Genomic DNA, 17,860 nt, shown 5'->3' with positions numbered 1-17,860 from the left:
GATATTCGCTTACTCGTTCTCATTCTTTTTCTGTTTGTTTGTTTAGGAAAAAAAATATGTGTGGAATGAATCTCTGCATGTAGGATTTTCATTATCGTCACAATCCAAGTGCGCATTTTGTATTAGCTAAATGATTTTTTTCATAGCTTTGACAGGAGCTAAGCACTTTGAATGTAAATCTTGTACCTGCTGACGTCAACTCTGACTACATTGGTTACTTCTATTCAATGCAGAATCAATGGCATTACCTATTAAAAGGTCTAAAACATTGAATGTACTCTCTCCGCAATGGACGCTACATTGTTAGGGATGGAATTGCTTTTCTTTTCCAATTCAAAAACAAATATTTAAGAAGTAATTTTATCCAAATACATCTATGCAATATGAATTAACTTTTTAATGAATGTATTAGAAACAGTTTTGATAATTATTATTTCCATGCATTAAGTAACACTTTTTCACGACTTTTTTTTAAAATTTCAAAAAATATTTTATGTACAGATATGTAGTTTTTAATTTTTCAGAACACCCTCTCAGTCTTACCCATTTTCTGCAAAAGAGACCCATTTCCTTATCAAGTCTCCACTGAAGCGCGCGTCTTCTGGTGTGTATAATTTGAGATCCACGATGGGCTTCCCAAATACAAACTGTACGTCATAAAAATGTGGCACACCCAACCACTCAGCACTGGTGTCTTTAGAAGAACGATGTGTAAGGTAATAGAGGTAAACATTCTTCAGTTTCTCAGCCAGATACATTGAGGGGCAGTTGAAGATGTAATCCCCGAAGGAGTCTGACAGAGCTTTGATGATGCCTTCAGTATCCTCCTCACTCAAGCTTTGAAAGTAGAAGTTCATTATTTTGTTTACCGTTTGTTCAGGCAGCAACTGGAAAAGTCCTGACAGTATAGGCCTAAGATGAGTCTTTGTAATTTTCGGAGTTTTATCGCTGGGAAATATATCAGGCAGCATGAAGTTCAAAAATAAGGAACCCTCATCCCGATTGACTCCCATCAACACGTTCACAAGCGCAATATCACCTGACTCGTATGCCTCGATAGGTGATACAGGCAGAAATTCATTGTCGTAAGACGGCGCGAAGAACATAACACTTTTTGAAGTGATCCCGTCTTCAATTTGAGCTAATGTCATGGCCTCCAGTTTCCTTAGACAGGCTGTCAAAAGAAACGAATCTACTTCATCACTGCCATTCGTACAATTAGCCATCTGAGCGAGCATTTTTGATTTCATTTTTGAAAGGGTCGGTGGTTCAATGAGGTTGGGATGATATGCTGCCCCACTTTGGAGGATGACTCTGTTAAACAGATTTCTAGATAGAGGTGATATCATATGAGCACTTGCTGACATAGCCCCAGCACTTTCACCAAAAATTGTAGTTTTTTTTGCGTCGCCTCCAAAAAAGTGGATATTTTCCTTTATCCATTTCAGTGCTAATCTTTGATCATGTAGCCCCATATTTCCTGGTGCATCTTTGGTGCCAAAATTCAAAAACCCAAAGGCTCCGAGTCTATAATTCATGGAAACCAGAACAACGTTACCGTACGTAGCTATTATACTGCCGTCATAGAGTTCTATATCGGTTGATCCAAAGACGAATGCTCCGCCATGGATCCATACGAGAACAGGAAGGAGTTCTTTTGCATCACAACATCGCTCTTTTGGGGTCCACACGTTGAGGTAGAGACAATCTTCACTAGGTTTGGTGGTTGCAATAAAACTGTAATTTTTACTTGAATATTGCATGCAGGGACGTGGTTTCTTGTTGGCAAACAATTTTCCCTCCCAAGGCTCTATGGGTTCAGGTTTTTGGAATCTTTTCCGTCCAGTCGGGGGTTTGGCGTACGGGATACCTAGAAAAGCTGCAACATCAGTATCAAACACCTTGACATACGTTCCGATAACAGATCCAGTATTGGTCTTGACAAGAGGGCCGGCGTCCTGGAAATATGGGTGATTCTTACATGCCCAACCGCAGTAAAAACTGCAAAGTAGAATTAATAGGGCCCCTGAAAAATAAAGCGAAATGTTAATTTGCTAGTCATGTAAAATCATTCATGTTAAATTTTTCTTAAGAAACATTTTTCTCCGTTTGAAATATTAAACTAATAAAAGCATTTCAAAGCGATGAAGAGGGTGAATTCGTTTTATCTGAGAAAAGAAAGAATCTAACATTGCATCTCGATTTAATGAACAATTCAATTTCTATATAGAAAAATTTACAGCCTGGAATATTAATTTTTATTTACTTGTTTAAATATATTTTTATAAAACATGAAATATTTTTTAAAATTATTAATTTTATATCATTATTTTCAGAGCTTATTTTCTTCCTGAATTTCTCTACATATAAAGCATGAAATTTATTATTTCTTTTACGAATTAATTACATAGTATCTGGCAACTACATTCGGTTATAAATAGTAAACGATTACTTATTATTTATAATATTTTTTAATTAATCAACAATATTCGTTCATTTAAAGTTCTGAATTTTCTTTAAATTTTATAAATCAAATTCGCACAAAATCTGAACTCTTCAGAGCAGTTGAAAAACATTTTAATTGAATGAATAAATTAGTTTCTTAATTAATGAAAATTGACAAGAAAACAAACAAAATAAAGAAATTCAAAGAAATATTCATGAATGCATAAGGTCAATATTTCAATTAAATCTTCTATAAATTAAAATTCATTAAAGTTTAAAATATTAAGTTATACCAGAGTTTTCAAAATTTGATATATTTAATTGTTTCTTAACATCATTAGTTACTAGCTTTTATGCAAATCGAAAAGCTTGCTATTTAAAGAAAATAATAAGTTTTATCTAAAACTGTTAATATAAATATTTATACTTAGAAAATAATTGTAAATATAAGAAAATAATAAAAATAAGAAGAAATATATGCATATATCTCTGGACTCTGAATTTTCAATGACGAAAATATCCTAAAAATGTAACTGTGTGCCTCTGTTTTAGAGCAATGATAAAAAAATAAATTTGTGACTTTGCCAATTCAAGATTCGAAATTAGCACGCATTGCTAGAAATAAACAGAATTTTCTTGAACGAATTTCTGAAGTCTTCTTTCCTGGATAAGAGCCTGCTTCCTGTAGCCTCTCATTTGGGCGACCTCTCATAGATGCTTTCCATTTCATTGCTCTCTTTTCTTCAACTTTGCGAAACCATTTCAGTATTTTCCCGTGCTGCGCTCGTTTTTACGAATTGTGTGTAATAATATAGTTTTTTTGCAATCTTAATTTTTTTTAATAAATGCTTTTTATACCTTTCATCTGACCACTTTTTAGGAAAGCACAGCTTTTTACGGAACTTAAGAGAACAATGTGTATCTTTTTCAAATGTTTTTCCGGAAGTTTACTTAAGAGAAGTTATAACTTATGGTCTTAAAATAGATTTGGTACTTGTTCCACTTTTATTTTAATTTTTTTTAGAATGTTAGTAGATTTAAGTATTAAAATTGCCAAAGAAATGATGCAATCAACATGAAGTAAAGCGTTGTAGGTCAGCGAATGACGATACATAAACCATTAATTACAGACCTGCTATGCTCCACCTTCGAATGATGATTCCCTCGGTTAAGGTCCTAAGAATATCCAGGATATCGTATTTTTTAGCTTGAAACGAAGAATCTACAATAAAATGTTTTCACCAAAATAAAAAAGAATGTTTTCAGCGTATGAGCATAAATTAAATTGATTGATCATTATATTCAGAAAAATGTTTACGTCAAAATAATATTTCTTAAGTTTAATTCTATTTCCTGTATAGAAAAGAAAGAAGTATATCTATTAATAACAAAAAGAAATGTATCCCAAGTAGAGGCGGCGGTAGCAGGAGGGCAGTCCCCCCCCCATCGGCAGCCTCTTGCCCCCCGTCGGCCAGCGATTGAGAGTTTTATCAGAAAAATGTTTAACACTTCAGGACGGTTATAGCTAGCGGCCCATTATCGAATATGATTATTTAAAAAACACCTTACGGTTAATATATTGTAAACAGTCGAAATATCCAAGTAACGGTTAAAGTGTTTTGACTATACTTGGCAAAATAATCGATAGGGTGGTAGGTCAATAATATCGTGTATTTTGCGGACAATTTTCGCTAGATTGACTAACTGAATGCAATGGATGCTAAAGATGTTAAGTTCTCAAATTTTCAGACATCTAAGTCATATGTCATTCATTCAGCTTATAATTTGTACTACTTTTGGCAATATAACTAACTGATAAGGTAATAAGTAAATAAGCTATTGATAAGGTTATAGGTTCATTTTGCTGGTAATTTTTGTTTGGCCAGCTCAATGCGATGAGTGTCGAAGAGTTAAGTTTCAAACATTTGATTGAAATGTCTTTCATTTAGCTTATAATTTGCAATATATCTGATAAGTGAATAAGATATCGCATTCTGCCGATAATTTTTGGGTGGCCGACTCTTAACTGAATATTATGAATATCGAAGACTATAGCCCCAGATTTTCAGACATTTGATTCAAATGTCGTTCACCAAGCTTTTAATTTGCACTACTTTTTGCTATATAATCGACAAGGCAACATGTGAATAAGACATGTCGCATTTTGCCAAATATGATGATCGGTTATCTGAAAATTCAATGCGGTGGTTGTCGACGATGTTAAGTCTAAATTCTCAGTCATCTGATTTAAATGCTATAATGTTCATTCAGTATATAATTTACACTTTATTTAGCAAAATAATCAATAAGTGAATAAGACGTCACATTTTCCCCGGCTAATCTTTGTCCTTCGGCTAAGATTTTATCATAAATTGTGGGAGTAAAATTGTTTTCATCGGGCTCTTCGATTACTTGCCAGTGGAATTATTAGAGAAATTGATGCTTTTATATTATCCATGAATAGGAAGATAGAGTTGTTTTCCATTATTCATCATTCAAATTCAAGTTCTAAAATCAATCGCCATCTTATTCATCTAATTGTTACTTCCTCGGCAACGAGTTGGTAAATTTATTTTATTCATTTCACTATGAGAATTGTCTGAACATAATCTAGTTAAAGGTGAAACTAAATTTAATAAAACACTCTTTTCTTTTGACACTCTTGTGCACATTCATGCTAAAAAGAGTTACTTTGCTGTGGCCAAATTATGTGAATTCATTATAAATCATGAAGTAAATAAATTGCATAACTGTAAATTAAGTTTATTTAACAGCAAAATATCTGTTTTCTTTTCCAATCTAATTTATAAGTGTACAATTATTATATTAAAGCATTATTACCTTTGGCAAAAAAAAAATTGTGCTATGGTAACCTTTTAGCTACACTAAAAGAGTTTCACCAAGTACGCACTAAATTTGTTAAATAAATTACTACCTGACTCCTTCAGACTCTGCATTTAATATTATGATTATATAATCGGGGAATAACGTTTTTTTTTTCTTTCAATTGCTATTCGTGGCAAAAACTATATAATTTCAAATGCTTCTAAATTTTTAATAGACTTTGAATAAAGATGTCTCGATAAAAAGATGTTTAAAATAGTTATTCTTGAAATATTTATATACAACACATTAACCCCATGACGTACGATTTTATTTAACTTCTTTATTAGATGGCAGATATTATTTGGGACAATTATTATTATTTTAATTCCTAGAATAATATAAGGACATCTGAGGTAATGATGCGTTTTCAAGTGATTATTTCATCTTACATTACTTAATATTTTCACTTAATTGCAGATTTATAGTTAAAAATTTAATAATTCTATACGTGTGGCAGATTCGTCATTGTATACGAAGGGGTTAAGAAAAACTAATGCACGCAACTGAGGAGATAAAACTCATTTTTTAGGAAAAATATTAGCTTGCACTAATTTTGAATTAAAAAAGTGCTTAACCATAAGAACGCATGCTTAAAAAGGAAGATAGAGAAATTCAGATTCAAGATCTAATTGTTTCTTATTAAAATGCATTGGTTTTTTAAGCCTAAGTCTTGTATATTGAAAAATAAATACATGGAGGATCTAATGTTTAAACAATCCATTTTTCATAAGATCATTTTTCATATATTACATCAAATAGTAAGTTTGTACATATATTTACAAAATATTTTCTCCTGACTTCTTAAGAAACAACATATTTGTATCTTTTCAGCATTCTATATTGTTTGTGTCCGAACTATAGCAACTTTTTGTTGAGCACGCTCAGTTATTCGCCTCAGATTCGAATTGCATCTGAATTAATGCTCGTTGTAGTAATTCGGTAGGGAATTATGCTGAAAAATCGATATTTGGTGAAAACATCGAATTTTTTTTATTTATTATTTATTTCTAAAAAGTTTCTTTTTAAAAAACTTTTTTGTTTCAACATTCATTTTATATAGCTTCTGATATAAAATACCGGGTGCGCCATAAATTCGTGCAAATTTCAAAAAATCATAATAAAGAAAGTAATGCTCGAAAAAAATTGCGGTTTGCGGGAATATGTTCAGAGAGCCTTTGGATTTTGTTATTTTCGTTAAAAAATAACCGATAGAGGGCGCTCACACGTAATACCGAAACTGTTTATGCAAATCAATTTAGCTATAAAACACAAGGCTGGAAATGGATCTGTCATTCGACGCCAGTAGCATGCTATCGCTACCGGGTCGAGTATTAGTGGTGAAACTGTTTTATAAGAACGACGAATCCACGACTAAAGCATTGCGATAGTTACGAACGGTGAAAGGAATTAAAGCGAAGAAAATCCCAATTTCATTGAATGGGATATTGAATTTAATTCGCCGTTTTGATGAAACGGGAAGATTAGAGGATCGTTCACGAAGTGGCAGACCATCCGTCAGCTCTGACCGCGTCCCTGTTGTCCAAAGGGTCATGAGAAATGTGGCAGCCGTGACTTCAACGGGGAGTTCCAGTGCACGTGAAGCAGTTAAAATAACAGGAATTCCGGAAAGGTCGACCCGACGCATTCTGCACGAAATCTCGAAACTGCATCCATACAAGATAGAAGCATTTCACCAGTTGTTGCCAGCAGATTGCGAGAAAAGACAAGCCTTTGCAACATGGGTGCTCGCACAAATGGAACGTGAAATCATGTGGACAGATGAAGCCCACTTTTCATTGCATGATGACGTCAATACGCAGAACAGTCCAACTGATTCAGCCTGCAATATGCCCACTTACACGTCAGTTCTTCGGTCGAACCTGAAGCCATCCGGTTCCACCTTACCATCGTGCATCTCAAGAGTCTTAGAGATTCAAATATTGACAATTTTTGGATGGCCAGGAAAAGAAACCATCTTTTTACAAATGCTTTTGCCAAGTTTCAACAGTGAAAGAAACGATCAGCATTTGAATAAAAAAAAGCTAAATAATACTGGATTTTCTTTATTTAAATGTAAAATTAATTATTACGTCGCAAATCTCTGCCGTCGCCTCTGATATTGACATTTAACTGAGAGGAGCTTGAATTACCAACTTTGGCACAATTATACTTTGGTGTGTGAAGATATTCTATATGAATAGAGGGAATTTTTTAATTTTAATAGTAATTATTTACAAAATAATCGAATAGTGGCGCTGTTTTGCTGCAACCTATGTAAATAGAATTATTTTCCCATAAAAATTATTTTTATGTGCCATGCTGAAATTTGAAAAATTCTGTTTTTAGTGATGCAAATTTCGTTGCAAAATTCCCCACATTCCAGCTTTAAAAAAATTTCAAAAACGTTTTTTAAATATGATTTCCAAAAATTTGTTTGATTATTGCTATGAAGAAAATACCTATTTCACTGCTCCATTAAATTTTTAAATCGGATGGGGAGCATTCCCTGTCTCCCAAATTATTCCCTTTCTTTTATATCTTTTTAGGTAGCAAAATTATTTTATTCTTATACTACGAAAAGGCAATGAAGACTTTTATGGGTACTATATTCTTTTCTCTCTCTCTTTCTCTACAATTTTAAAATAGTTATTATTTCTTTATTAGATTTGTCAAAAGAGTACATTACTAATATTTATAAATTACTGATGTAATTCCTTTAATTTCTAAAAATACAAATAAATTTAATGGTATAAAATGTTTGCGAAGAAAATGATTATTTTAAATGTAAAAATATTTGTGGCATTTAAATCCTGTTATTTATTTATTTGTTGCTATTATTAGCTTTAGTCGGTGGTTTCCATCTTTTTCTATTCAACTTTTTTCTCATTGCTGTCCCAAGACGCTTTTTCAATCAAGCTAACGCTCGTCTCCATTATTCTAAGATCACCCATAGTGCTCTACAGAATATCGGTAGAATGATTTAAACTGAAAAATTCCCACATCTTACTCCTATCAAGCACGTATAGGTCATTATTAGACGAAGAATCGAGCATCATCCACAAACAACAAATTGAATTGATTAAATACAATAGGTACGGAATTTCATATTCAAAATAGCACCATGCGGCACAAAGTATAAATATTTGCATTCAAAATCTTAGATCAGTAATATTGCACGGCGATTAATCACCGTTTACCATCACTTAAATGACAATTACCATTATACTATCCTTTTAAATTTCAAATAGCTCTCCTCGCGCATGATTTAACTGTGACTGAAACTTTAATCTAATAAAAATATTACTTAGACAAATGTTTTAATGTAATAAAAAATAATTATAATTCCTCAGTATTATAATTAATATATGGTAATTATGATGTATTATATTATTAATATAATAATTCCTACTTAGTTTGCACAATTCCTCAAAGCTAATTATTGCTGACATTTTATTTTCCATAATTATATGTGACATTATTTTTGTTATTATTTTGTTAATATTATTTAACAATACAGTTTAGTCGGAAAACAAGTATTTCATTAATTTTTTTTAATATTATGTATTTTCATTCACCATTTGCTGATTTCATTGAATTGAGGTCATTGGTGAATGATGATCCAGAAACTTAATAAAGAACCTCATATTTTATATAAAAAATAAAAGTTTAATTAACATCTCATTGTACTAAGTAACAGCAGTTATTACTGACAAAATAATTCGATTCGATAATAAGATTCATGGAGCTTCACCGGAACTTTTTCTTTGCTTGTTGAATGAGAAAATATTTTTCCGCTTGAATTTGGATGATTTTTTCCAGGATTTGCAATGCTCTTTTTCTTTCTCCATATTTGTGACAAATTGTTATAATTTCTTATCTCCTTGCTTTATTTTTATACTGAGTACTAGGAATAATATGATATTGGCGACCCACTTAACAAAACAATTTTAAACTTGTTCACTAACTACATGAATGGCCATAGAAAGATATCATTACAATTAAATTAGCCGCCCTCGGCATAACGCGGGGATTGTATTTCCTCCTTCAATCTGACTTGCACATTTGCTGTCGAAGTGCACGGAATAGTCAGGAGAATGTTTCTCTTGACATTGGAAATTATTTTCCAGACTCCATTTCTTGGTGTAGCTATAGTGTATCTCTGTCCTCTAACCATCACAAGGCTGAAGCAGTTCTCATCTAAGAACCCACCTCCACTTTGTGTTCCAATGAGATACCGCTGAAATCTCAGATGGTAACGAATGGCGTAGCTTTGGCATGGAGCTACCCCTCGTCGATTTGGTATCATTCGGTACAAGAAGAGCTCAAATGTGTGTTGTAAATACACTATGGTGTACCACAGCCATGTGGCGAATACGGCAGTCCTCCCTTACAAAAATGGCTCCTGTGCAACCGAGCCGTAGTCTTCTTGATATAATGGCTATCCGTGACTACTGCGGCCAACAGAATGCTCAGTGGATACATCCTTACCGAATGTTTCTACAATGTCGCGAAAAGAAAATCCTCCTTCGCATAACTCTGTTACAATGCACAACTTTCTTCATATCTTTGGAAGCATTTTTGATTCAAATCTACCTTACAAAGCTGAACCAAGAAGATAAATGAAAGTCAAGAAATCCCCAGTGCACATTTAAAGTAAATGTCAATGGAGTGTTCATTGCAGCTCTACTGGCACTGCTCGTACTCATTTAGCACGAAATCTGAACAGACGCTAGCTTTCAGATATGCAAGCGCGCCTTCCAAATTTCCTTGATTTAAAGCAAGCTCATCTTGTTTTGGGGATTAATATTTTATTTCGAAACTTTTTTTCCCTTAATAGTCGTCGTTTAACTGTCGTGATTTGTTGGGTTGATTTTCAAGTTTCCTAGATACTTGATATTCCTTTTCTTGTTCTATTTCCCCCTTATTTTTTTAATCTGTAGAAAAGAAAATCGGTTCAATTACAACTGTTAATGTCGTACAAAGTTATATATGATTAAACGATTTTACATAAAGAATTTTCCGTTTTCAAAGTTTGATTAGATGTTCTTAAACTTTATTAAACACATGCTCACCTTTCATTTGCTTCGTAATCTAATTTTAATGAAATATTTCTTTAATTGATGCGATATAATGTCAGATTTATCTAGGTGTTTTACAACAGAGTGGTGAAATAAAGTTTAAGAAAGCACTTTGATTATTTACGACGTATTTAAACAATGCTATTCTAATTTAATATTAAAGTATTATGAATGAAATTTTATTTAAGTTTTTTAGATGTTTAATTATTTAAAATTTCATTTATCAAAAAGCTGTATAAATGGATTATCCCTTGCTTTATCAATGCAACCCGACATTTTAAGCAGATAAAAAATTATTGTCACGGTCAGAGTGAAAAAAGGCTCCTTGTTTCTTTCTTTATTTATTTATTCTACTTCGTCTCTTTTAATACTTCAATTTTTATCCTGTTCTCGATTTATTTCGGCAAAGTTATTTCACTCCTTGGAACAACAATAACAACTTTTTTATGGTATCTTGAATAAGTTTCAGTTTCTTTAAAAAAATTATAGTGTCAGAAATCGACAAGTTTGATAATTGACTGGATAAGAAACACGCGCCGGAGAGAGAAAATTTACTTCGATTCTCAATTTAAGTGACATGCTAATGGTTCTCCCGAAATGTTTCGGTCTGTGATTGCGTAAATGAAACCGTGCCTCGCAACATGTTCAGGCACGTGTCTCTCTTTTTCTGGTTATTTTTATTTTTTCCTTGATTTATATCAGCACAGAAGCTATTAACAAATGACTTTTTTTCCCCCTACGATTTAATCGCGGATAAGGATAAAATTCATTTCCGATTTGACCTTGAAAACTTAATTTCTGAAACACATGTTGGACGTAAGGGAATAAATATTAAAAGTATTCAACATTCCTAAATTGTTAAGGTGTTTTAAACACGTTGTGTCTGAAATTTCCACGAATACCTTCTCGCTCATTGAAATCATAGGAATTTTCCGTAGAGTAAAAAGAAAAAGTTGGCATGGGTATTTCTTTTATATCTGCAATTTAAATGTCATTTTCATGACCCGAATTGTTTTTGAATAGAAGCATTGTTAATGCAGCTTAAGTTTGCAGAATAATGTTTTCAAGTTATAAGCGTTCATGCAACGAAAGCCGTTATCAGTTCGTAGAAACTGTTGGTTTATTTTAAATACAAGAGCTATTATGAGGTTTTTGATTCCATAGGAAAGTGAAAAAAAATTCCTATTTGTTTATAAGAACTATGGATATGAAATGAAGATGTTGAGATTGCAAATTGAATTTCAAGTGGAAAATAATATTTTAATGTAATTTTCATTGATGTAAATCAAATTAGCAATGAAATTTGCATTTCAAATTAAAATAATTTAATGGTCTGCTAAATAAATAAAATTGAATAAATTTATTAAATTTAAAACTCGGTTTTAATAAATCAATCATATTACAATTTAATAAATCAATCATAAAATTTAAGAACACAAAATCATAAATTTAATAATTGTTTTTAAAATGTTAACAAATATTTTTAAATGATCTAAAATATTCAGCAGAGAGATACAATTTGTATCTCATGATTTTCTTGCTTATATGACCTTGTTTTCCTGTTAATGTAAAACAAGAAAGAAAAACATTTTTGTATGAGCTAAATGTGCAATGGGTGTCCCTTTAATTGTATATTTATTGAGGGACAATAATATTCAGGACTTGATTACGTTATTTAGAAAATAGGAAACAAAAAAATCTTGATTCCTTAATTCTTTTGTTTTGATAGGATGAAATATAGTTATAAAATTGATTGTGAGTTAAACATAACAAATTCTAGTTTTAAATTAGACTTGAGAAACGCATTTGATATAATTTGTAATCCTTCATGGTTTATAATTTTATTCAAATACGAAAAATATTGTTCGCAATCTATCTCGAAAGTTAAAATGTTCAGTTGCAATTGTATGAAAATAAAGAGATGAATTAAGCATGTATTAAAGTATATATATTTAAATATACATACATTTCCTAAGTAAGTATATCCTATTAAGTATATATGTTACGGTCAAAGCCCGAAATCGGCCAGTTCGCCAAATGGCCAACGTTGCTCTAAACTTACCGGCCAATGCCCGATCTTTTCTTGATTTCGGGCTTTGGCCGGCCAATTCGCGAAGTGGCTTGGGACGATCGGCCAAAGTAGGAAGAAAGGAACCAAGAGCACACTCTTAAAAATAATTATCATCAAGAGGACACTATTATTTTACACACTATTAAAAATTAAGTATTTAAAAATGAGTACTTGTGTGTACTGTTTTTTTTAAGTACAATTGTTTCAGAAACGAGTTCAAATATAAGTGACACCTCTGAGTTAAAAAAAAGCTTGTAATATATAAAAATATGATCTCATCTTATTCTGTTCTCATATTAAAGCCATATTAGAAATTATTCAGTGAACGTATATGCTGTAACAACGTGATAGCGTGAAGATTAGATTTGCGCCTTCAAAATGAACGAATTATATCTTGAGCAAAGGCGTTGTGTATCGTGTATGAATACAAAGGCAAATTGAGTACTCAATTTTCAACTACCTTTAAGGATGATCCTTACTCTTTTTCTGCTCCATGAGCCTAATATTAAAGATCCCGGATCACATTGTCTCCCAAAATATCGCTTGAAAAAATATGAAATTTTTTGCAAAGGCAAATAGCAAATATAAGGGCTAATTAAAACAAATATAAGGAAAAGTAGTTTTGTTGTTAATATCATTTAAAGACATTTGTTTGTTGGCGCCATCTGCCGAATTTCCCCTACAACATGTCCTTATTTATATTTTATACAAAAATGTCATTATATTTATTTACCACTAGTCGCCTTTGGTGACCAGTCGGTTCGCAGTATTAATGATGGCTAAAATATTCAATTAATGTAACTTGTTCTCTTAGTAGCTTTTTCTGCAAAAGATTTTTGAGCTTCATATTTTGGTACTTATATGATTTAGTCATACTTTCATGTAGGCCTTAAACAGTTCTGTTCATTATACTACTTATCACTTTCTCTAATGTTCTGTCAGCATCCCTAAAATTTCTACTTTAAATTAAAGTGGAAATGTTAAACTGCAATCAATATAAAAGCTTTTTAAACTGAAACTAACCATGTCTTTTTTAAATATGAAAATTGAAATCAGAGTCGTTCGGCAGTGAATGTATATGTGCACTGCAGAATAATTTATATAATATCTAAAAGAATTATTCAGAAAAAATTTCTCTGATTCATCGTAAAATTAATTTTTTACTTTCAAAAGTCTTAAATGATGCAAAGAAAAATAATTTATTTTATTTCAATCAATAAATGAACTTAAGAAAAAATTACGAATTTTAAATTTTACACAGTTTTTTGATCCCAAGGAATCCTATTCTGCGAAATACTCTTGACATTTCAACTTTTAAATAAATAAATAAACGTCCCTATCTTCTGCGATAAATCTGACCGATTTATGAAGTTTTTATGTATCAATTTTAGAACAATCAACATTTTTATAATCACAGGCCAATCACTGTCGAGAACCCCTGGCAGAAGATTAGCGTATCTGCAGAAGGCAGTCGGTGAAGTAGTCTAAAATCGCCAGTTTTTATAGAAGAGCGAAATTGAAATTTAATAAATTATTCAGTCTTAATGAATGATTTTGTTCACTGGAGTTCAACAATTTTTATTTAAAATATTGGTGTCTCAAGAATATTTTGTTAAATATGATTCAAAGCGCAGAGGACCTATGTAAAAATTTAAAATTCCTAATTTATCGGAGCATTTATTGACTAAAGTTACATTAAATATAATTATTTAGTTCCTTTAGACCATTTTGTTAACAAATGCATGCCCCAAATTAGCTAATGATTGCTGATTAGAATGATTATCCTAAGTAAATTAAACCATGATGATGATGTCGTGTCCGCCCTACCATGGAAAAGGAGTGCAGTAGCTTCTGAGGGTAAAGATCCTGAGCATCCGAGGGCAAAAGTCTGACTTCTAACTCATACGAAGATAAAACTCACACATTCGCTTGCACAACCTCTTTTTACAGGGGGGCACATTCACGCCCCTCACAGATAGAACACAGATGAAGAAAACCATGCCTGAACCGGGATTCGAACCCGGGAAGCCCACATCACGAGGAAAATGCAATAAACCTATGCCAGGATGCCGGCATACTAAACCACCTTTGACTTAAATGAAACTGTTTTATTGAATTAGTAATATAAGTATTGTCAAAGCTCATAGAAAACTTTTCCTCCTTTTACTTTTCAGAAAATATCTTATTTCATTTTTTTTTTCATTTTATACAGACACCTGCCGAAATTACAATTTTATTTATTAAATTTGCAATAATAGTTTTTTTATCTTTTAATTTAAACTTCTATCAATATCCAACACGTTTATAAAAGCTAATTTTTTTAATTTTACGTGCTCGTGCAGATTAAATTTTATTTTTATTTTGAACGAAATATATTATTAAAAAATATGGTTAAAATATTTCTATAAAAATTCGTTAAAAATATAAGCATAATTTATAAATTAAAACATTGGTATTATAAAAACGATAGTTTTTTAGCTTTAATTTGATGAAAAAATCGATTTTGTGCTGTAATATTTTCTGAAGTTATAACGACAAAACGCCGAAATTACACTTAATTTTTAATTAATTAAAATTCTAATTAAAAATTTAAAAAATAGCTTCAAGTGCCCTTTTTCGATCTCCAAGATATATTTATGCCACATTTGATAACTGTATGTCAAACGGTTTGGACTGTAAAGCGCCAATACACACACACACACACACATTAAACTTTATTTATAAGTACAGATTATCACATCGGGCTTTGGCCAAGGATTCCCGGCCACTTCGCGAAATGGCCAGCGAAAGTAGAATATACAATATTAATTGCAAGTACTTCGGACTTTGGCCAAACTTCTTGGCCAAAACGTGAATTGTCCAGCCAATTCGCGAACTGCTCGAACTTCGGGCTTTGGCCGTAACATATATATTTAAATATATATAAAGTTCCTTACATCTTTTAGTTTACATTCTCTTGGCTATAATAAAAATGATAGACCACTTTTTCAACAGAATCCTATTAAGTAATTTAAGAACCAAGAAGTTATGAAAAAATATACTAATAACGTTTCAAGGAAAAATTTGCTGTTCCAAAACATAATAATTTAGACTTCGGAATGTTTTAAGTTTTATTATAATGGAAACCTAATATATACTCCTAATTCAATATATATATTCCTAATTCAATATATATATATACTCCTAATTTCTAATCAAAAGTTCGAAATGAATGAATTCTACATCGAATGTCAAAACAATAAAAGCACTACCCTTAAGGGCCTCTTCGCCTGAGAAGTTCAATTGCTTTTAGAAAGAATGACACTGACATCGTTTTAACTGATGCTTCTTCGGCCTTCATATCTTAAAATCGGGTGATCGAAATAAGAAAAAAAACTTGGCCAACCATGATCTTTTACAAAGACCATTGCTCTAAATCAAGGCTATTCATTTAGCCAATTTTAAAATTATTGCACTTAAAGTTGACCATGAAATGTAATGAAAAATTAAGTTCAGCGAGCTAAGAAACTTTCAAAAGTCTCTTATTAAATCATTTGATATATAAATTCAGTTGCTTCTTTTTTTAATAAAAATAGTTAAATTATAAAATTGGCAACTTTAAATTATTTATTGAAAGGAAGGGCATTAAATTTTCAGTCAACATTCTTCGTCATAAAATCAATAACTAAAATTTTTTATTTAATTTAATTGCTTAACTATGCATTTTTAAAACTACATCCTGAAGTTGTTTCCTATGTCTGGAGCTACGAACTCTAATTTAATAATTTACAAATTTTTGTGAGGAAACGTTTTCATATTTTTTCCAAATGTGAGATTTTTATTACAATTTATAACAGAGGTAAATGAATTTAAGAAATGATCCGAATTTTCTGTTTGGAGTTCCGATACATGTGCTGTAGCTTTCAAATACCATAAAAAAATCTTAGTCATAATAAACTAATCCATAAAAGAGACTATTCATCAGCGAGTAGAATTAGAAAAAATTTCAAAAATTAAAACAAGTTATTATTTTATTTGTGAGATCTTTTGTAATCACTTAAAGTACTAATATTAAAAATGACAGCAATTTCCCTATATAATAGAGTTTCAAAATATTATAAATCTAATAAACTACCATGATACGGAAAAGTCGAAAATTTTATTATGATGCTGATATCTTTTATCAAATACTGATAGCTTTTGGCTACTAGTTTGTTCGGTGGGAATATTGGTTACATCAAATTTTAATTAAATCTCTTGCGTGTAACTTAATAGTGATGATGCCCTTATTAAAATGTTTTTAAATTTCTTATTGCTTTATTTCATTGAAGGCGTGCCATTTTAATAGGCTTGATATTTTTTTTTTACTTTGCACATTCCAAGAATGAGCCGTCAAAGAATGCACTATTTGCATGCAAATGTCGTCCAGTACTTAAATGCACGTTGTTTCATATAGTGTGAGTGCACGTTACATGAGAAGTTCACTCTTACTTCTTATGTAGCTAATTTTACATGAGAGATAAGAGAGAACCTACTTCTCAACAATACAATACAATTGCCTTCATTTTAATGTGGTAATCAGTAGTTAATTGATTACCATATTAAAATGATACGACGTATGCTAACAAGAAAAATAAGAACAACAGTAAACTTTTCAGCATATTGAATGTATTACTTAATATCTCAAAAGGTTACGTAAATAAGTTCACAAGAATTTCATGAAATAGAATAAAAAAGCAAAAATTCATTAGACCGTTCTCCAAAGTACATGAAGAAATTATCTCGTTCCTTAGCTTTCAATAATGAAAGAGAAGATTAAATATTTGCAGAAACAATAAAAATGTTCTAAATTTCATTGCAACAATGAAAAATATTTTTATAAATATTGCATAAAAATATCTTTTGAAAATTATGAAAATTCAGGAAGAAATTGCACAGTCAAATAAGTATCATTAAAAAGATAAATTTTAATATGATGTAAAATTCTCCTTTTGAGTAATAATATTTCTAGGCGTTTGCATAATTTTTACTCGAAATTTCAAGATAATTGCCGCAAGGTGAACATTTTCTCCTCCACATGTCTGCAAAATTAGATTCTTCTAGGATCAATTCTGTCTAAAAAGGAAATCCATTCGATTTTAGCTGCAGATGCTATATGTAAAGGGAGGAGCAGTTTCACGGATTGTTCCTCTCCACAACTATGGTGCGTGACGGTCTCGGATCCTGATCAACAGCTAAAACAAGAATGTGCCGCCAAGAATATTTGTCATAAACAAGAATATTGTTGAAGTAGGAATATTTTTATAAAGTTGATGATATTTCAAAAGAGATTTGTTCAAATATTTGGACCAAAATAACTGATTAATACAAACAACCCATAACCCCAAATAAATGTCAAGAA

General features: G+C 31.3%; 1 protein-coding gene across 2 annotated transcripts in view; it reads right to left on the bottom strand.

The window, feature by feature from the left end:
- LOC129963046 (acetylcholinesterase-like) overlaps positions 1-17,860 on the bottom strand; it is a 45,083-nt gene that overhangs the window by 6,527 nt on the left and 20,696 nt on the right. Inside the window, exons 2-3 of one of the 2 annotated variants that reach the window (XM_056077062.1) lie at positions 3,578-3,667; positions 544-2,026 (exon numbers count right to left, since the gene is read on the bottom strand). In XM_056077062.1, the coding sequence (XP_055933037.1) occupies positions 544-2,026; positions 3,578-3,667 (1,573 nt within the window). The remainder of the gene's footprint in view (positions 1-543; positions 2,027-3,577; positions 3,668-17,860) is intronic. The other variant, XM_056077063.1, reaches the window with a different exon arrangement.

The sequence above is a fragment of the Argiope bruennichi genome, chromosome 3 (assembly GCF_947563725.1).
Source record: "Argiope bruennichi chromosome 3, qqArgBrue1.1, whole genome shotgun sequence".
NCBI classification, from domain to species: Eukaryota; Metazoa; Arthropoda; class Arachnida; order Araneae; family Araneidae; genus Argiope; species Argiope bruennichi.
Note: the sequence above shows the minus strand (reverse complement) of the source record. Positions and strands in the feature narration are given on the sequence as shown.